The 21,997-nt window shown below is 32.9% G+C and overlaps 1 protein-coding gene across 1 annotated transcript in view; it reads left to right on the top strand.

The window, feature by feature from the left end:
* LMO7 (LIM domain 7) overlaps positions 1 to 21,997 on the top strand; it is a 67,041-nt gene that overhangs the window by 33,085 nt on the left and 11,959 nt on the right. The window contains exons 13-23 of the mRNA XM_044670586.1: positions 547 to 734; positions 1,892 to 1,952; positions 4,014 to 4,070; positions 5,981 to 6,006; positions 6,309 to 6,413; positions 8,287 to 8,379; positions 8,866 to 9,281; positions 12,056 to 12,121; positions 17,557 to 17,606; positions 19,791 to 20,004; positions 21,391 to 21,681. Of these exons, the coding sequence (XP_044526521.1) occupies positions 547 to 734; positions 1,892 to 1,952; positions 4,014 to 4,070; positions 5,981 to 6,006; positions 6,309 to 6,413; positions 8,287 to 8,379; positions 8,866 to 9,281; positions 12,056 to 12,121; positions 17,557 to 17,606; positions 19,791 to 20,004; positions 21,391 to 21,681 (1,567 nt within the window). The remainder of the gene's footprint in view (positions 1 to 546; positions 735 to 1,891; positions 1,953 to 4,013; positions 4,071 to 5,980; positions 6,007 to 6,308; positions 6,414 to 8,286; positions 8,380 to 8,865; positions 9,282 to 12,055; positions 12,122 to 17,556; positions 17,607 to 19,790; positions 20,005 to 21,390; positions 21,682 to 21,997) is intronic.

Below are 21,997 nucleotides of genomic sequence, written 5' to 3'. Positions count from 1 at the left end.
TGGTGGTGGTGGTGGTGGTGGTAGTGGTAGTGATAGTGGTGGTAGTAGTAGTGATAGTGGTGGTAGTAGTAGTAGTAGCAGTAGTAGTAGTAGTAGTAGTAGTAGTAGTAGTAGTAGTAGTAGTAGTAGTAGTAGTAGTAGTAGTAGTAGTAACTGGGTTTTTGTATAATGTAAAGGTTTATTTGATATTTTATTTGCATTATCTCTGATTATTTCCTTTTTGAGGAAGATGAATTACCTATCCTCATCTCAATCACATATTAACAATTTTCATTAATGATAATTTCATCTTTTGATACTAAATCTTGGCTTATAGTATATTTCAGTAAATTAGCTGGTATGTTTTGGGATTTAAAAAAATTAACCCTCTCTTTTGGGAAGGTGGTCTGCCTCTGAAAGCCCTAACACATTCCTCTGCTTCCTTCCTTATTTGTCTCTCAGTTTTGTGTTTGCATTTTGTCCTCTTTGGATGTACTGTCAGTAACTTTGTTCTTTCCACTTTGACATTTACCTGTACTCATTCCTTGATCTCGATGTGCCAATCAGACTGGGGCAAAGACCAACCTTCCCTGCCATTTGTACGGCATAAAACCCTCAATCTCACCAGTATGGCTACCAAAATTATAGGTTCACCTGAAACTAAGTGGATTGATGCAACTTCTGGAGTTTACAGTTCAGACAAGACTTCAAACATTTCAGTAAAGAGTGATTTCTCCGAAAGTCTTCAAAATTCCGTAAGTTTGATTTTTGAGAAATGGGAAGTGGTTACAAAAAGGGAAATTCTAGGAAGAATTCACAGAATTATCAAATGGGATTAGAAAGAGTGTTGTTTGTGTTTAACCAAATTATTATTTAAAATTTAAAGTTACTTGTTTGTTACATTAAAATTCCCAGGTAATTCCCTTCATCTTTCCCCTCCCCATTAGAAAAGGCAACATTTGATAAATTATAATACCTTTTATTTGCTATAAGTATTATGAATGCTATCCAGTGGTAGATGTGAACACAAAGATTTTAGGAATGCTTACAGTATTCCAATGACATAATTTATGTAATGGTTTTGTATCGTAGAAAATGCCAGAAGATTCAGAACTGAGTTCCTATGTATTTTCCATTTTTCCAAAACATACTCTATGATAATTATTTTAAGGACAGCTGTAGAACATAATGGTTTCTGCTGTATGCTTATTGATAGCAGCTAGATTAAAAAATGTAAAGAATATTTGCAGTTTAAAATTTTATAAAATGCTTACTGATTTTATGCATATAAGTGTTTACACATAGCAGAATTTATTGTCTTTTTCCATGTGAGATGAAATTAAAAAAAATTTTGTTTCCGAAAAAAATCATTTCATGAGAAATTTAATTCTTGAAGCAGCCATTATTGTAGAGTTTTCAAAAGTAGGGAACCAGTCTGCCTATATTGGAACTATATATTTAATTTAAATGAAAATATTTGTTAAATATTATGCACTTGATTTTGTTTCAAGACTATTATTACAACATTTCTGGGGCATTCCTCCTTAGAAATATCTAACTATTCTTCTTTATTGTGGGAAAATAATATGTATATTTTTACCTTCTTTACTAATACAAAGTAATGAATGGAAATAGTAATTATTTAGCTCATAATATTTCCTCAAGAATTATGACTGATTTACCTTAAAACCATTAATTCTTGTAACCATTCATTAATTCTTAAGCCAATGTTATAAAATGCTGAAAAATATTCAAGATTTGACTGCATTTAATAACCTATATTAATAGCCTACCAAGTTTACCTCTTTGGAAAATGGTTTCACTTAATAGGAATCACAATGTTAACTTGGTTCATGCATTATTAAAACCTATTTGAGGAAATAACATGAACTGCTTTCTTTCCCCTTTACAGAATATTGAAACAAAAGGAATAAATGGCATAAGTGGTGAAAACAGTTCTATGGAACCCAAAGGTAAATGATTATGGTATCACACATCTTGTTGAAGAGAACAGATGTAGTACTCAGATTCTACTGTTGTAAAAATTAATAACTTTGAGTGAAATAAAAACTGGCCTGATGCAAGTTGAAACTAAAAAGGAGCACCCAGATCCAATTGCAACCAGGTGGACTGGAGCTCAATTCCACTAAGTGCTGAATAGCACTACAATGGCACTTTGAGCATTGGCAGCAAGGTCTGGATCTCCGGATGCTAATTGTGGCCTTTTCTGAATGAGAGGGAAAAGGAAGAACTTACTCCCAAGCATTAAGTTTCCATTTTGGAAGGGATTGTACATCTTTTTTTTATAGATTGATATTTTATAATAGAATGTAAAAAGGTGAGAACTTAGATTATGCATTTTTGCTACCTTTGGCTGCTGTTTTTTAATCAGGACCCATTTAGTCTCAGAGGAAAGGCACTAAGATCTACTTTGCCAAACTAAAATATAAATGCTAGCTATCATTATTGGGAAGCTAAAGACCTTGGGACTATGTTAGTACTAGTCTGTTTTGATACATGCTTGAGTTTGGAGCCTTTGAACATGAAATGCTCAAGCCTAAAAATTATAAATAAATTCATAAATTGTTCCATTTCTCCCATTCTTACATTACCTTCAAGAACAAAAACAACAAAAAAAAAACCTTACCTTTTGTCTTAGAATTGATTCTAGGTATTAATTCCAAGGTGGAAGAGTGGTAAAGGTTGAGCAATTGGGGTTAAGTAACTTGCCCAGAGTCACACTGTTAGGAAGTGGCTGAGGCCAAATTTGAAGCCAGGATCTGGGTCTCCAGACTTGATCCTCTATCCACCGAGCCATCTAGTTGCCTTTTACATTGCCCTTTAAAAAGGTTAAATTTGACTTGAATAAATATTAATATAATTTCAAATTTTTAATATTACATACTTCATTTGAGGAGTTTTAACATAAAAATCACCTCCCTTGCATTCATACTTCTTTGAGGTCTAGCCTTGATATTGTGGGATTTTACTGTTTAATCAATTCTTAGGGTGCAGTATACAACTTTAAGATTCATATGTTGAATGAAAGGATCAAGTATTTTGCTGGTAAATTAATACCAAGCAATAATATCATCTGCTTTCTTTTGAGTGAATACAAATGGAATATAATTATACCAAGACCTTGTAAAAATCAATGGGAGAAACTAGAATACAATTTACTCATTCTCTATTTTGATTGATCTTACTTGTAATATCCATGAGATTTTTGAAACTGGGCCTAGACTTTCTAGAAACATTGATATATTTTAGGAGAATTTAATTTTTTTTCCATTTATTTCATATTCCAGCTCTCTCTCCCCAACAATTTAGAGGTCAGCTCTCATTCCTGGTATTTCTATAAGTTTGCTTTCCTTTTCTTTCTTAATAATGGTTGTACTAGATGGAGTACTGTTCTGTTAATAAGAGTTGTTCTTATAGTGGAGATAAATTTACATCATTGTGCAGTGGTTTCTTAAAATGAAGTTTTCCTTAAGAATTAGTGAATTTGCACAGGAAAAATCTATAGCCAATTTGGACAGGAAAAGAGAACCTTTTAAATTGGGTGTTATGCACTTAGACTGCTATAGACAAAGCTTTGTTATATCCCTCTGCTAAAATGTGTTCCTGAATCAGTTTACTACTTTTACTAATTTGAATGCCAAGTAACCTACTAAAAACATCTGTGTATGTGCATTAAATAATTCCATATCCTACATAGCCTTCAGGTTTTTTTTCAGTGGTATTAACCATAAATTAAAAAGGCGTGACTGCCTTCTGAGGCAGGAAACTGCTCATCACTGAAGGCATTAAAGCAGGGACTATTTGTCTGTGATGTGGTAGGGATGATTTGTGTGTCCTTAGGAGGTTGGACAAGATCAGTTATTCAGTAAGCATTTCTTAAGGGCAAGATGACCTCAGTGGTGGTCTCTTCCAGATGTCAGATTTTATGAAATGTCATTTGTTTTCCATGGGTTATAGATTAAAATAAGTATAACATGGTATTGATTTATATATTTTTTCCATTTTTCAACTAGCCTCTGAACCTATTTCTTTGAAAAACTTAAAAAGACGGTCACAATTTTTTGAACAAGGTAAACCACACAGCTAACAATTCATGTACCTTCATGAAATTGTTCCCACTATATTTTCTTCCTAACTAGTCTGTGGTGCTGGGTACTAAGCCTCTTCAACATCATTTGTTGTTGTTATGGCCAAGCAACATAATCCATTTCCATTCTTTCCCCAGGGTCATCAGGTTTTTCTTACAGTTCATGGGTCTACCTCTGTGGTAATGGGTCTTTGTGTGTCCTTTTTATACCTGTAAAACTTTTTTCCCCTCCTAAACTGAAATGCTGTTAAAATTAAAAACAAAAACACAACACAAATTTGCACTTGGTAATAGTAAGAAATGAGGAACTTTGTTCAAGCTTGACTGCTCTTTCTATAAGGCATACTATTAGATTACACCAACATACACTTGATTCTAAGTTTTAAAGGATTTTTGTTCTAGATATATTTTTGTGTTAGAGATAAGTTCTCTAACAGTAAATAAAAGGTTTGTTTGGAAGGGACTTTTTTTCCCCAAAGGAGAGTCTTGGAAGAAACTGGTGCCTAAGTGCTGCCCTGTTAATTTGAAAGTCATTTAAAACAGCTTAATTATGGAAACAGGAAGCATGGGAGTTTGCTTTTGAAAACCTTATGTTGGTGTAGTCTTATGGAACTGCTGCCTTTTGTTGTGCACTCTGCATGTTGTATTTTTTTCACATTTTTATATTTGTCTAATACTTTTCTTTGATAACTGTCATCTCTCAACTTTGTGTTGTCAATGGAAACTTAAAAATAAGAGCAAACATCTGAAATAAAGTGGCACATTCAAACTAAGATGTGTTACTGATTTCTAATGTCATTGCTTTTTACTTTTAAGATTACCCAAATATTGACAAACTAGCTTTATAATGACTTGTAATTTTTCTTGGTTTGAACATATTAAGTACGGAATTGATAATTAATTTCTTGCCCAGGGCATTCTAAGCTTCATTATTGACCCATAAATAAAATAATTCAAGCAACTTTTATCATTGTCTATATGTGTAAAATATATTTGTGATCTCATCTTTAGTGTGTTTGATTCTTTTGCTAAAATCCAATGTTTCTAAAGCCAAGTAACTGAAATATATATTGCACACCATTTTCCTGTTGGCTAGGATAAAATAACTAACACCCCCCTCCCTCCCATTCTAGTTTTGGCATACTTTTCTTTAACAGACATTTTTCAGAGGAGATTATTTTCAAGATTTGGAAACAATTTTGTTTTAATGTAACAAGTTGTAAAATACCATTAACTAATTTAGTAATACCTGATGTTTTAGAAGACATTAAAATACCATTTGTGCTATGATTTCCTTCATTTTTTTCAGCATAAAATCCATTTTTTTAAACCAAGAAAGTACAAAGAACAAAATAAAGCTTAAAACTTTATATTTCATTATAAGAGGAGTGGCACATTAAATATTTACTCTATAGTAAGCATATTTGTAGTGGTTATATCTTTGTTATAAAGTGAAATTTAAATCAATACATATACCTAAAGAATTACTTTCATTGCAAAATACCATATATCTAAGCATTATGTTGGCTTGAACCATGACATTTTTAGGTGCTGGAAAAATACCTTCCAGTACTAAGGCAAGCCGTGTCTAAAAAAGGGAGAATACTGGAAACCTTCCCTGTAAGTTTAGGACTATACCACCAAATCAAACCAAATAGTTGTTCGTATTTATTTTTTCCCCACTTATATCTTGAAACATGACTAGTTATTGATGATACTCAGGAGTGAATAGGTTGTGTTTTTAAAAAAAAATGAATCACTGTCACTTAAAAAACAGAATATGGGTGCCTAAGGTATATAGTGATATTTTTGGGGAGGGAAAATATCTTATTAATAAATTTCTAACTTAATATGTTTTCCCATTTTCTTCTTTTTTCCAATATGATGATACAGGAAGTTCTGATTCTGTGGTGCCTGATGTAAGTAATATTTATTTGTTGCATTGGAGTAGATAAAATAAGCTTGATGTGGTTGCCAATTTCTCTGCAAAAATATCTGCATTTCTTTGGTATAAGTTATATAAAGTATTAGATAACTATTCTTCTTTCTAATTGAACACAACAGTAGTTCTGAAAACCACCAGTTAAAAACTTCACAAAGCCTTTAGTTTAAAGAACAGTGTGATAGGCCTATAAATTATAATTTTGCACCTATTGAAATTAATTTAATAAATTATTTATTTTTTCAACTTTTTTCTACTGATTCTCTTGTGAAATGTTAGCTTCCAGTTCCAACCATTAATGCTCCAAGTCGTTGGGCTTGGGATCAAGAGGAAGAGAGGAAACGACAGGAAAAATGGCAGAAAGAACAGGATCGTTTGCTTCAGGTAATAATGAACTATCCAAGTGATTATAGCCCAAATATTGCCTATTAATTGTTTTGCCTGCTCAATCCTACCTTGTATTAAAAGGTATTGCTTAAATAAAGGAGTACTTGCAAAATAAAAATAAAAAAGAAGAGTGACAAAGCTTGACTTTGGAGAAGAGATAATTAAAAAACAAAACACAACCCAACAACCCTCTCTTTTCTTTATTGTGGAGGTAGGTGACCATGAATTCAGAACATTGCATATACTGGCAAACTCAATAGATATATTAAGATAGTCTTACACAACTGTTTCCCTGCACCCCATTTTCTGGGTGACTGGGAGGATAATGGTACCCATAAAAGTAATAATGAAGTTCAGCAAAGAACAGAATTTTTGGGAAAAGAAAATGAATTCTGTTTCAGTCATATTGAGTTTGATGGCTGTGGTGGTTTTAAGAAAGAGTTCAGGAGAAATGCTAGGACTAGATAGAGATCTACAAATCATTTGAATTGGTATGGTCATTGAATGTATATTTACCTCTGTTTTTTAAAGAGCAATACATTTGTTATGTTAGTAATGATTTAGAGAATGCATCTGTTTTTGGCCAAAGTATGTGATGTTTTCTATAAGTGTTCAGAGGAGATCAGGTCATATAGCTTTAAAAAACAAAATAAGACCTTACTTTCTTCTTGATCTTTCAATGCCCATGAAATGCCAATTTTCTTTATTGCATTCTCTTTGACAAAGTGTTCCTGTAATTTTAAAGTGTTCCTGTAATTTTAAAGTAGATAGTTTTTTTTATATGTTATAAAGTACTTTATGTTTTTCTTTTTTAATTTAGAATATTTTCCATGGTTACATGATTCATGATCCACCCCACCTCCCGCTCTTTCCTCCCCCCATTCAAAGTTGACAAGCAATTCCATTGGGTTAGACATGTATCATTGTTAAAAACCTATTTCCATGTTATTCATATTTGTAGTAGAGTGATCTTTTATCATCAAAACCCTAATTATGTCCACATAGAGCTACGTGATCAATCATATGTTTTTCTTCTGCATTTCTGCCCTCACAGTTCTTTCTCTGGATGTGGATAGCATTCTTTCTCATAAGTCCCTCAGAATTGTCTGGGGTCATTGCATTGCTGCTAGTAGAAAAGTCCATTACGTTCGATTGTGCCATAAAGTATCAGTCTCTGTGTATAATGTTCTCCTGGTTCTGCTCCTTTCACTCAGCATCACTTCTTGGAGGTCTTTCCAGTTCACATGGAATTCCTCCAGTTCATTATTCCTTTCAGCACAATAATATCCCATCATCATCAGATACCACAATTTATTCAGCCATTCCCCAATTGATGGACACCCTGTAATTTTCCATTTTTTTTGCCACTTCAAAGAGCATGGCTATAAATATTTTTGGACAAGTCTTTTCTCTTATTATCTCTTTGTGATTAAAGTAGATAGTTCTTAATGAACTTAAAATAGCATGTAATGAAAAGTATTCTACAAAAATCTCAATAGCACTTCACTGTAGATTTTAAAGCAGGGGTCGGCAATGACACATTTTTTAAAATGTAATTTCTTGAGAGCTGTACAGTGCTCTCAGTATGCGCTCCTGTAACAGTGCCTGAAAAAAAATCGACTTTATGGCTCCTGCAGAAAGAGCCATACGTTGCCGACCCCTGCTTTAAAGGAACCCAGGAAATTCAATATCTCTGGGATGAATCTGTGATTGATTAAATTTTAAAAGGAAGAACTCTTTACTGAATGAAATGTTACATATAAAAGTTCAGGGGTCCTGGCAACAACTGTTGTTAACTTATAAAAACTACTAATTTAAGAATAAAATCATCTTTATTTGACTTTGATTAACATTCTTTCTTTCTTGATAGGAGAAGTATCAACGTGAACAGGAAAAACTGAGGGAAGAATGGCAGAGGGCTCAACAAGAGGCTGAGAAAGAAAGCTCAAAGTACTTAGATGAGGTAGCATTGGCATACACCCCCTTTTCCCTCCCTTCATTTCACTGAATGAATTGAGGCTAGGAAGAAAAATACTCAGTTTTGGCCAGTCCCTTATAAAGGTTTGCTATGTGGTTCATTTCAAAGGCAGACTTTGACTTGTAGCCAATATTCTGCTTGATATTTAAGCTTTTCTTCTTTGATAGTATAATAATAAAATAGCAGAAGGGTCTGCATCTTTTAAAAGTGACTTTAAAAGAATCTAAAGTTGTCTATATTCTCTCTTTATTAGAGCTGAAGTATCCATATGTTTTCATGTGTCAGTATTATTTCTTTGATGTTTTTTAAAAGTAGTTATCAGCCTCAGGGATAGAATGAGCACCATCTAAAATAAATGTTAACAAATGTATGTCTTTTGTGTATATTGATACATACATGCATCTCTCTCTCTCTCTCTCTCTCTCTCTCTCTCTCTCTCTCTCTCTCTCTCTCCATCCCCTTTTCCTGTAGGAACAGATGGTATTACACTCAAATAATGTTTCTCTCACCTCACGTGAGCCAACTCTTGCCAACTGGGAAACAAATTGGAGAGAAGAAATTTATCCTTCAGATAGAGAAAAAAACAGAGTAGAGGAGGAAGAAAGACTTCGTCATGAAGAACAAAAGAGACAATTAGAAGAACAGCTTCTTCTTGAGAAAGAAAGGAAAATAAAGGAATTGGAAGAACTGGAACAGAAGCAGAGGGCAGAGATAGAGCAACAGAGGCGACAGGCAGAAATAGAGCAACAGAGGCGACAGGCAGAGATAGAGGAACAGAGGCGACGGGCAGAGATAGAGGAACAAAGGAGACGGGCAGAGATAGAAGAGCAGAAACGGCAGGCAGAGAAAGAGAAAGAAACTTCAGTGCAAATATATCAGTATAAAAGGTTTGTGCCCATAGCTAAAGTGCACTTATATTTTTTCCTACTTGTCTGCCTCAGACATATCTATTGTTAGCTTATGGTTGCAATTATAGGTCTGTTTACAGTCTGTAACACATAATTTGAAAATGACTTGTTTTGACTTCAGCACACAGCTGCTCCTGAATTCTATCAAGAAAGAGATGCCATCTCATCTATTTATGCTTTTGAACAAGGTTTTGGCTTCATAACTTTTCTTTATCTGCACCTCATTGGTGCTGTTCAATCATGTTTTGCTTGTGTTCTACTCTTTATGACTGCATTTGGGATTTTTTGGCAATGATTCTGGAGTGGTTTGCCATTTCCTTCTCATTTTATAGATAAGTGATGAAGACAAACTGGATTAAGTGACTTGTTCAGGGTCACCCATTTAGTAAGTGTCTGAGACTGAATTTGAACTCAAGAAGATGAGTCTTTCTATCCATTATGCCATCTAGTTCCCTTGCTAAACTCATTCAGTTCTGTAGCTTCAACTATCACCTCTGTGAGGAGAGTTTATTACAAATAGGAATATCTAGTCTGACCTTCTTTTCTGAGCTCCAGACCTTTACTTCAGAAAAGATATGAAACATATTTCCATTTGAATGTTCCATTTTCACCTTAAACTCAACATGTCAAAAAGCAAATGCCTTGTCAACTTTTTTTTTGTTTTAAATTTATTAAATTTTTTTGACTGCCACTTTCTTTCCATCTTTCTAGCTTTTCTTCTACTCGTTGAGAAGCCAAGCAATATAATATCAGTTCAGTGACCAAGTATTGAGCACCTAGGGTATACCAGGCACTGTGCTAGATGCTAGAGATACAAAAATAAATGAATCATCTATTTGCAAGGAACTTTTATCCTAATGGAAAAAGAATCTAAAATATGTAACAAATATAAAATTGTATAAATATATACATATAAGTGTACTTGTTAAACATGGGGTAATTTGGGAGAGAGGACCCTATATTAGGAGATCAGGAAAAGTTTTATACAGAAGATAGCACCTGAATTTCATCTTAAAAGGAAAAAAGGACTCTCTTCAGCTTAGGCAATGAAGGGACTCATTTTAGTCATGTGGGACACTTATTGCTCTGCCTTCAGACAAGAGAGGGAATGTCATGTGTGAGGACTCCAGATAAGGTCAGTTTGGCTGGATCTTAGCGTATGGATAAGGTCAGTAGTATCCAGGGATGCTGGAAAGATAGGTTAGGGCCAGCCTGAATAGGGCTTTAAAAATAAAAGAGCAATTTATTTTTTATTGTAGAGGTGATAGGAAGCCATCAATCTTTTCTGCTCTTTCCCATTCCAACTATTTTCTTCATCCTAGCTTTCTTATTTTTGTTAAAACCTTTCCCCCCCTATTGTTGATTATCTTTTCCCCACTTTCCTTCCTATATTTGAGTGGCCTTCAAGTGTCACTGATTCTGATACCTATCTCCTTCTCATTTCTGCTGCCAGCATTATACTTTAGGTTCCCAATGTCTCATCCAGTCTCATTCTAGATGGTGGACTTGGAATCAGGAAGAATCATCTTCCTGAATTCAAATCTAGCCTCAGATTCTTACTAGCTTCGTGACCCCCATAGCAAGTCATGTAACCCTGTTTCCCAAAGTTTCCTCATTTATAAAATGTGCCGTAAAAGGATATGGCATGCCCCTCCAAAATCTTTCCCCCAAAAACCCCAAATGGGGTCATGACATGACTGAAGAGCAACAACAGTGACAACAATAACCGTTCTTTAAGGAAATAAAAAACAGAATTTGACTTGGAGCATAAATATTTGTGTTTTGGACTAATAGTTTTTAAACATTTTGAATTTATGTGATAAGATGACAATAAGATAGAGAGTTGGACCCAGAGTATTTTAAAATGCTGCTTTAGACATTTACTGGCTATATTACCCTGAGAAAGTCACTAAATCTCTGCCTGTCTCTGTTTCCTCATTTGTAAAGTGGGGATAAAAATAACTCCTTCCTCCCAGTTTTGTTATGAGGATTAAATAAGATAAAATATGTGTAAAGTGCTTTATAAATGCTAGTTATTATTGCCATTCTCATCTTTTCATGTTAAATTCATAGATAGCATTAATAGCTTAAGTTTCCAGAGTTTTTCCCTAAGTAGCTCTGAGCCTTTTATGAGATTAATTTTTTTCCTTCTAAGGCTTCCTGCAAAACTAATGAAACTTAGGGACCTAGGATTTAGAGTTGGAAGGGACCTTGGAAATTATTTAGTCCAATGGTGAGGAAAATGTGGCCCACAAAAGTGAAATGACTTTCTCCACAGGTCCCAGTGACAGTGGACAGTAAAGCTTGGATTTGAATCCTGGCTTGTGAATTGTGTTGATCAAACTATAAAGTGGTGTATCTTCATCTTATAACTCTATTTTATATGTGAAAAAGTATTATTTAAATATTTGTTTTCAGAATTTTGAAAAAGCCTAGAAAACAAACATAAAAGTTGCTAGAAAGTCCTTGCTAATACCTCAGATGAGATCTTGTATAACCTGGAATTATGTAGGTGTTCCTGAAAGACTCACAATTTAGCTTTAAAATATCTGATATCTTTATGGTTGAAATACTTTATTCTTTATACTAAAACCTTGCTTTCCCCCCACATATACATATATATGTATATATGTATATATATATATATATATAATAGGGAATATTATATTTTTGTAGGATTACTTTGCAAATAGAGAAAAACATCTTTTAATTTAATATTTTAAATTTAAGAAAATTTCTTTTCCATCTTTTAGGCCTGTTGATCCATATGAAGTAACAAAGCGAGGAGATGAGTCAACAAATCTGTTTCCTAGTGACAGGTTTGTAAAACTGAATTACTGCCAACTGGGTAATAATTTGGCTTCATCTGATTTCTCAAGAAAGAGCTCAGACTTTCTGGAATTGCTCAACTCCTTGCAGAATTAACTCAGCCCTTCATCTTATTTCATTACTTTTCTTATGCTTATTTGAGTGCTCTTTCACAAAAGGACTAATGTGGAAAGATACTTTACATTATTATACATGTAAAATTTATATCAGAATCAGTCTGCATTCACACTCCATCAATTTTTTCTCTAGAGGCAGATGGCATTTTGCATTATGAGTCCTAAAGGATTTTCTGGCATCACTGTATTGCTAGGAATAGCTCAAGTCATTCATAACACTCATCATATAATATTGCTGTTACTGTGTACAATGTTCTCCTGGTTCTGCTCACTTCACTTTGCATCTGTTCATGCAGGTCTTTCCAGGTTTTTCTCAAATCGTCCTTCACATCATTTCTTATAGCGCAGTAGTATTCTATTACATTCCTATACCACAACTTGTTTGACCATTCCCCAATTGATGGAGAACCCCTCTTTTTCCAATTCTTTGCTACCACAAAAAGAGCTGCTATAAATATTTTTGCACAAACATATCCTTTTCTCCTTTTAAAAATCTCTTTGGAATATAGACTTTTTGTACAAACATATCTGTTTCTCCTTTTAAAAATCTCTTTGGGATATAGACCTAGTGGTGGTATTGCTGAGTCAAAAGGATGCACTGTTTTAAAGCTCTCTGGGCACAGTTCCAAATCCCTGTCCAGAAAGGTTGTATTAGTTCACAGTTTCACCAGCAGTGCATTAGTGTCCCAATTTTGCCATATTCCCTGCTGCATTTATTATTTTGGGAAGCTATTTCTTAAAAATTTCTCTTTGAAACATTTGGTTAATTGAAAATAGTACTTATAAATTTCTCCCCCCAAATTAAGCCAGTTAGTATTGATATAGTCTTGATATTTCAGTTTCACAGCTGTTATCCTAAGTGGATTTTGAATCTGTTTATGCCTTAATACATATTTTTTGCTTTTGGTGAAATCTGGTAGTAAAAACCTCAGACACATTGATAATTCATTGCATCATTAAATCTGATACAGAATTGGCCATAGAGAAGTGAGTAGGGATGCATTGATTTTTGACCTATAAAAAGTATTGATGGGCCATCTTTTTTCTAATTATATTTTTTGGTACTGTACATTAATTTACACATACATACACATATACATAAATACACACATTCACATAAACACACACATTTATATATGAATGTGCATGTATCTATCTATATCTATATATCTATATCTATATCTATATATATTATACGACTATGTATATGTTGGGAAAAGAAACATTGCTTTTCTCAAGGAATTGATTTTATTTATAGAAGACTGTCTTATGTAACTTAGTACCTTGGGGAAAATGAATTACTATCCCAAGACAGTAACCTTGGCAGTGTTAGGAATCTTGAGGCAATGTCATCTCTCCAAGCAGTGATGATACACCATGTTATGGATATCTAAATGCATTTTGCCAGGTTTCCACTTATAAAATGATTATTTTTAAGGTAAGTGTATTTTTACTTTATTTAGTATCCACTATAATTTAGGTCCAGTTTTCTCTCCTGTCTATTCAAGAACATGAAAGCACAAATCTACAGTCTGAAGTTCTATGTTTTTATAAGGGAGGAAATAGTGAACTTTCAACCCTTAAAAGTGATAAATGGAAGATTTTCCACATTTACCTTAATATCTGAAGTTGCTTGGTCATGGAATGGGTGACTAAATCATATCATGGTAGATTCACAAATTACACTCTTTTGGATAGTTAAATTCTTTTAGAAATGATACCAATTCTTTGGGACTCAAGTTGCCATTTACCATATTGTTACTTCAGAGCACCAAATAGTACACATTCTTCTAGTCTGAAGTTAGAACTATTTATAGAATCTTGCTTAGATACTAGAATAATCAACTCTGTAGGAATCGAAAGTTTCTTTATATCAACTTCATGAGTTTGAGTAATAGACAGCTGTTCCAATTTTAAGGAGCAAATGGATCAGCAAAAGTAATTAAAAAATTATTATAATAACCATTGTAGGACTCTTGATGAAATGCCTTCATGAATTTGTTTTTATCATTTTCATATAGAAGTCCTCTACATTCAGAGTTTCTATGAACTCTACTAGTTAAAGCCCTATACATAGATGATTCTATAAAAGATGGTTTTATAAAATAACTGTCATTTGGAAAAAGGAAAAAAGACCAGTGTTTTAGAATGTTGCATCTTTAGTTTTACATACTGTATAAGTATGAATAGATCTTTCCTTTTAATTGTAAAGATATATTTATATTAAATATATACATTTATATTAAAACTCTTTCAGTATTGATATATTAGGATTTCTTTTTTAGGAATAAATCAAGATCTACCACTGAATTGGATCACACTACAAGTAGAAATGGTAAGTTAGAAAAAAATTCTTAAAAATGCAATTACTTTGTGCTATTAAACTTCAATAGTTAAAGCCATTTCTAAAATGAAGAGTTGAAGTTCTCAAGTATAGTTTCAATTTGTCAGTTCACTAAATTTTTCTAAAATAATCTGTTTCTCTACATTTCTTCATCTCCCTTTTGAAGTCTAACATAATGATATGTTCTATATACATTGTTGTCCAGTCCATACTGGGAAACTTTTTCAGTAAATTTCGAGAGGATGCCATATAGTAAAATTTTAATTCAACTACCAAAAGAAATTATTTTACCACCTTTGCAATAGTTCATAATGCATAAAATATTAAAGAGTAATTAGAAAATTTGGTACTTTTCNTATATATGTATATATGTATATATATATATAATAGGGAATATTATATTTTTGTAGGATTACTTTGCAAATAGAGAAAAACATCTTTTAACTTTAATATTTTAAATTTAAGAAAATTTCTTTTCCATCTTTTAGGCCTGTTGATCCATATGAAGTAACAAAGCGAGGAGATGAGTCAACAAATCTGTTTCCTAGTGACAGGTTTGTAAAACTGAATTACTGCCAAATGGGTAATAATTTGGCTTCATCTGATTTCTCAAGAAAGAGCTCAGACTTTCTGGAATTGCTCAACTCCTTGCAGAATTAACTCAGCCCTTCATCTTATTTCATTACTTTTCTTATGCTTATTTGAGTGCTCTTTCACAAAAGGACTAATGTGGAAAGATACTTTACATTATTATACATGTAAAATTTATATCAGAATCAGTCTGCATTCACACTCCATCAATTTTTTCTCTAGAGGCAGATGGCATTTTGCATTATGAGTCCTAAAGGATTTTCTGGCATCACTGTATTGCTAGGAATAGCTCAAGTCATTCATAACACTCATCATATAATATTGCTGTTACTGTGTACAATGTTCTCCTGGTTCTGCTCACTTCACTTTGCATCTGTTCATGCAGGTCTTTCCAGGTTTTTCTCAAATCATCCTTCACATCATTTCTTATAGCGCAGTAGTATTCTATTACATTCCTGTACCACAACTTGTTTGACCATTCCCCAATTGATGGAGAACCCCTCTTTTTCCAATTCTTTGCTACCACAAAAAGAGCTGCTATAAATATTTTTGCACAAACATATCCTTTTCTCCTTTTAAAAATCTCTTTGGAATATAGACTTTTTGTACAAACATATCTGTTTCTCCTTTTAAAAATCTCTTTGGGATATAGACCTAGTGGTGGTATTGCTGAGTCAAAAGGATGCACTGTTTTAAAGCTCTCTGGGCACAGTTCCAAATCCCTGTCCAGAAAGGTTGTATTAGTTCACAGTTTCACCAGCAGTGCATTAGTGTCCCAATTTTGCCATATTCCCTGCTGCATTTATTATTTTGGGAAGCTATTTCTTAAAAATTTCTCTTTGAAACATTTGGTTAATTGAAAATAGTACTTATAAATTTCTCCCCCCAAATTAAGCCAGTTAGTATTGATATAGTCTTGATATTTCAGTTTCACAGCTGTTATCCTAAGTGGATTTTGAATCTGTTTATGCCTTAATACATATTTTTTGCTTTTGGTGAAATCTGGTAGTAAAAACCTCAGACACATTGATAATTCATTGCATCATTAAATCTGATACAGAATTGGCCATAGAGAAGTGAGTAGGGATGCATTGATTTTTGACCTATAAAAAGTATTGATGGGCCATCTTTTTTCTAATTATATTTTTTGGTACTGTACATTAATTTACACATACATACACATATACATAAATACACACATTCACATAAACACACACATTTATATATGAATGTGCATGTATCTATCTATATCTATATATCTATATCTATATCTATATATATTATACGACTATGTATATGTTGGGAAAAGAAACATTGCTTTTCTCAAGGAATTGATTTTATTTATAGAAGACTGTCTTATGTAACTTAGTACCTTGGGGAAAATGAATTACTATCCCAAGACAGTAACCTTGGCAGTGTTAGGAATCTTGAGGCAATGTCATCTCTCCAAGCAGTGATGATACACCATGTTATGGATATCTAAATGCATTTTGCCAGGTTTCCACTTATAAAATGATTATTTTTAAGGTAAGTGTATTTTTACTTTATTTAGTATCCACTATAATTTAGGTCCAGTTTTCTCTCCTGTCTATTCAAGAACATGAAAGCACAAATCTACAGTCTGAAGTTCTATGTTTTTATAAGGGAGGAAATAGTGAACTTTCAACCCTTAAAAGTGATAAATGGAAGATTTTCCACATTTACCTTAATATCTGAAGTTGCTTGGTCATGGAATGGGTGACTAAATCATATCATGGTAGATTCACAAATTACACTCTTTTGGATAGTTAAATTCTTTTAGAAATGATACCAATTCTTTGGGACTCAAGTTGCCATTTACCATATTGTTACTTCAGAGCACCAAATAGTACACATTCTTCTAGTCTGAAGTTAGAACTATTTATAGAATCTTGCTTAGATACTAGAATAATCAACTCTGTAGGAATCGAAAGTTTCTTTATATCAACTTCATGAGTTTGAGTAATAGACAGCTGTTCCAATTTTAAGGAGCAAATGGATCAGCAAAAGTAATTAAAAAATTATTATAATAACCATTGTAGGACTCTTGATGAAATGCCTTCATGAATTTGTTTTTATCATTTTCATATAGAAGTCCTCTACATTCAGAGTTTCTATGAACTCTACTAGTTAAAGCCCTATACATAGATGATTCTATAAAAGATGGTTTTATAAAATAACTGTCATTTGGAAAAAGGAAAAAAGACCAGTGTTTTAGAATGTTGCATCTTTAGTTTTACATACTGTATAAGTATGAATAGATCTTTCCTTTTAATTGTAAAGATATATTTATATTAAATATATACATTTATATTAAAACTCTTTCAGTATTGATATATTAGGATTTCTTTTTTAGGAATAAATCAAGATCTACCACTGAATTGGATCACACTACAAGTAGAAATGGTAAGTTAGAAAAAAATTCTTAAAAATGCAATTACTTTGTGCTATTAAACTTCAATAGTTAAAGCCATTTCTAAAATGAAGAGTTGAAGTTCTCAAGTATAGTTTCAATTTGTCAGTTCACTAAATTTTTCTAAAATAATCTGTTTCTCTACATTTCTTCATCTCCCTTTTGAAGTCTAACATAATGATATGTTCTATATACATTGTTGTCCAGTCCATACTGGGAAACTTTTTCAGTAAATTTCGAGAGGATGCCATATAGTAAAATTTTAATTCAACTACCAAAAGAAATTATTTTACCACCTTTGCAATAGTTCATAATGCATAAAATATTAAAGAGTAATTAGAAAATTTGGTACTTTTCTCAGAACTATTTCTATCTGAACCTCACTGAAAAAAAGAGAATGAGATAATAATAAAAATACATCTAGACATACATATATGTAGATCACATATATATGCTCACAAATATATATGTTTAAAATTTTATACCATTTTACTTTAAAAAGGATTTATTTGTAACAAACCACTGAGTTGGAAAGCACCAATATTATTCTCATTTTACAATGTTAACAGATTCACTTAGCAAGTGAACTAATTAATTCCTCAGGCATCTGACTTGGGGATATGATTTTTTCACTTTTGCCCCTCTACTTTTTTTTTTTATTAAAAATTTTTTTTAAACTCTTACCTTCCATCTTGAAGTTAATACTGTGTATTGGCTCCATGGAAGAAGAGTGGCAAGGGTTGGCAATGGGAGATCAAGTGACTTGCACAGGGTCACACAGTTGGGAAGTGTATGAGGCCAGATTTGAACCTAGGACCTCCCATCTCTAGGCCTGGCTCTCAATCCACTGAGCTACCCAGCTGCTTCCTACTTCTTGGTTTTTTGATGAATTCCATTTGTGCTAGCAACAAGGTAATTTTCAAATGTATTTTTTTGCATCTTATCAAATTAATATTACATATATTGCTTTGTACAAACATAAAAATAAATTTTTGTGAGCAATTTTGTGTACATTTCATATTGTTTGCAAAAAGATGAACCAAGGACTAAATTGTAAATAAAATTAAATTGTAAACTAATAACTAAATTATAAAATTTTAGCCATAGACAAAAACTGAATCTAGAGATGGAAAGGAAAGAAATTCTTAATGAAACTTCCTGACCCTAATTAAAGTGAGAAGATATCTTAAAAATGTTTATATCCCACACATTTCAAATACTGATACTCTAACCTTAGTTCCAGCTCATGAGAAACACTGATAAATCCAATTGTAATTAATACATCTAATAGCAAAGCTAGATGTAGATTATTTCAGCTCTAAAATAAGGAAACCTGAAAACATTTATCAGTGAATAATTGAATCTTCATACCATTTCCTAGGCTCATGAACAAACAAACCATTGTGCCATCAGTAAATGTTTTAATTCCTAGAGGTTGGCCAGGCTTTGTTGTTGGATTGACTCACCTGAGGATGATGCAGTCTTAGTTTGGATATACTTAGTATTTCCCTTGTCACCATAGCCAACCTGGAAACTTCTTTGAGGGCTGGGACTATATAGTCCAGGACATAACATAGTTCAGTGGGCGTAATAGACCCTTGGCAATCTTTGTAGAGACAGCACAATATGATAAAAGGAGCACAGAATTCAGTCCAGTCATATTCTGATTTATTAACTTTTTGACCTCTAGCAAGTCACCTAACTTCCAAAGAGCCTCAATTTCTTCATCTTTAAAATTGGATACCAGTTCTTGAATTATCAAGCACATAAAGTTATTTTGAGGAAAGCAGTTTTTTACTATTAACTTCCCTATATTTGTGAACTATCACTAGTCTTTGTTTTTGTTGATTGATATAGAAAGCATTAAATAGCAAAAAATTATTTTACAAAATAGAACTTAAAAGTGGCCGGAATCAAAACAGTGTGATTTACTCTCTTTGGCAGTAGCATTGATTTCCTTTCTTACATGTCCTGTGTAGTATTGCTTATTATCGAATCGGGCACTGCAGCAATAATATAAATGTGGTCTTCTCACTCTAGCATTATATGCCAGAACTGATGTTAAAACATGCAAATTACCTCACAGTTGGCAGCTTGAATTGAGTAACTTTTAATCTTCACCCCTGACTGTATTTTTATTTTCAGTTCCTGTCATTCTTGATGTCTTTTCCACTTAGGGAGTAACAAATATTTGGACCGGATTGGGAATTCGGGGTATTCACAGAAAGGTTCTCGAAAAGAACAGGTCACGTCAGAAGCTGAGATGGAGAGACAGCAAATCCTTCAAGAAATGAGGAAGAAGACCTCCCTCCACAATGACAACAGCTGGATCAGACAGCGGAGTTCCAGTGTCACCAAGGAACCCATCTGCCTGCCTGGCATCATGAGAAGGTGACAGCTGTGCAGATACTCTTAACACTTGAACTTATCTTTTCTTCCAGGTCTTCGAGGTCTTTAGAAACTTAGACGATCACTTGTCTTTGCTTCTTCTTCAACCTTTACCATTCACTGGGCGACATGAGACGGCACAATGGTTAGGATACTACCTGTGCCTGTTAATTTTTAAACTTCATTTTTATGGTGAAGATTCCATAGATTTCATATTTAGTCTCAGTCACTTATTTAACTGTGGGATTTCGGGCAAGATCAACCTTAATTTCCTCATTTGTAAAATGGGGATAATAATATCACCAACTCCTGTGGGTTGTTTTGGGGAGAAAATGAGGTAATATTTATAAAGTAGTTTGGAAAACATAGAGCAATATATAAATTCTTCTCTTCCCTACTCCTACTCCTTTTGCTTCTTTTCTCTCTTTGATCCTTCCAAATGATAATTGTGGTGGCTGGGAAACTGAGAACATTCATTTGCAGAATTGTGCTTTTCTATAAGGTCTAAGATACTTTCTTGGTTTATATTTTATTGCATTCAGTTTATCATTTGTTTATTAGCATGAGTTACTAGTTAATTTTTAAACTTCATTTTTATGGTGAAGATTCCATGGTATGAATATATATTATATATACTACAAAAACCTTAATGAAGGCAGTTATGTCAGACCATTAATTACTTTTAAATATTAAAAATTTGACTTCATTGGATACACTTAAAACTGCTTAACTATACTAGCTATTTTATTTTAGGTATTTGATGACTTTTAATAATTCATGTATAGAAATAACATTGTTTATAGAAGAGTATAAATGTAAATTGTTTTGTAATTTACGAGTGTTCACCAGAATTGTATATGAGCTATGCTTTTGAAAATTAAATTAGGTTATCATTAAATGAAGCTTATAGCAAATTGTTCTATAATATGAATCTCATTCTTCTGTTTGGTAAGTTTGAGATTTCTTATGTTGTGTTTTCCTAGTGTAGTCTATTGGAAAAGATATTTAAAGACAGATACAGATACATATTGAGAACTAGAGGTTGCCTTCTTTTATTTTCCCCAATATTAATTTAATCCTCTTTACTTAACACTCTCATACTTAAATTTTTAGAGGAATCAATCATAACAGAAATGAAGGTTCACTGAAAAATGGTCAATAATTTTTTTCATCTTTTGCCATGAAAATAAAAAGGAATTTTAATTGTGTGTGTAGTAAATACTCAAATATACAATCCTTAGTAATATTAATAAAATGTTACTCATGTACACTGAAATAAAATTTTTAATGGCCTGTATTCTTTTGAAACTATCACATCATTTAAAAACTGAATCTTTTGAGATATATTAGTAATGAATTTCATTTTGATTTCTCTTGTTTATGTTTCAGAGGTGAATCTCTAGATAACTTAGACTCCCCAAGATCAAATTCATGGAGACAAGCCCCTTGGATGAATCAGTCAACTGGCTTCCATACTTCTTCATCTGTGCAAGACTTCAGCCGTCCACCTCCACAAATTATTTCTACATCCAACCGTGCTTACATGCGAAATCCATCTTCCAGTTTTCTACCTTCTTCTGTTGGTTCTGTACGAACTGGATCTTTATCATCAGCACCTTCCCCAGCACCTCGAACACAGTCCCCTTCTACTTCTCAGTCAGGGATGCAGCAACGGAACAGGTATGTCACACACAGATGCTTCTTTTAGCCATTATTTTCCTTCTATTGCAGCAAAGGAAAACTTTTTCAACAATTATATTTTATTTTGGGGAAACATTCTCACTCACAATTTCCACTGGAAGAAGTAACCCCTCTTGTAACATGTTAAATTTTTTTTTGCTGTTATCCACACTGTCAGTGATGGTTTTCTTAATTTTTTCTAGACTACACTTATGGCATTTATAGGTTTCTTTTGAAACCATATCTCAAGGTTATTGCCCTAGTCTCTCTTGATGATGTGTATGATTAGTTTATCATTCTAAGTCCAGAAATATGA

The sequence above is a fragment of the Gracilinanus agilis genome, chromosome 3, assembly GCF_016433145.1.
Source record: "Gracilinanus agilis isolate LMUSP501 chromosome 3, AgileGrace, whole genome shotgun sequence".
NCBI lineage: Eukaryota > Metazoa > Chordata > Mammalia > Didelphimorphia > Didelphidae > Gracilinanus > Gracilinanus agilis.
The sequence above is the reverse complement of the archived record's forward strand: the minus strand, read 5'-3'. Positions and strand labels throughout refer to the sequence as shown.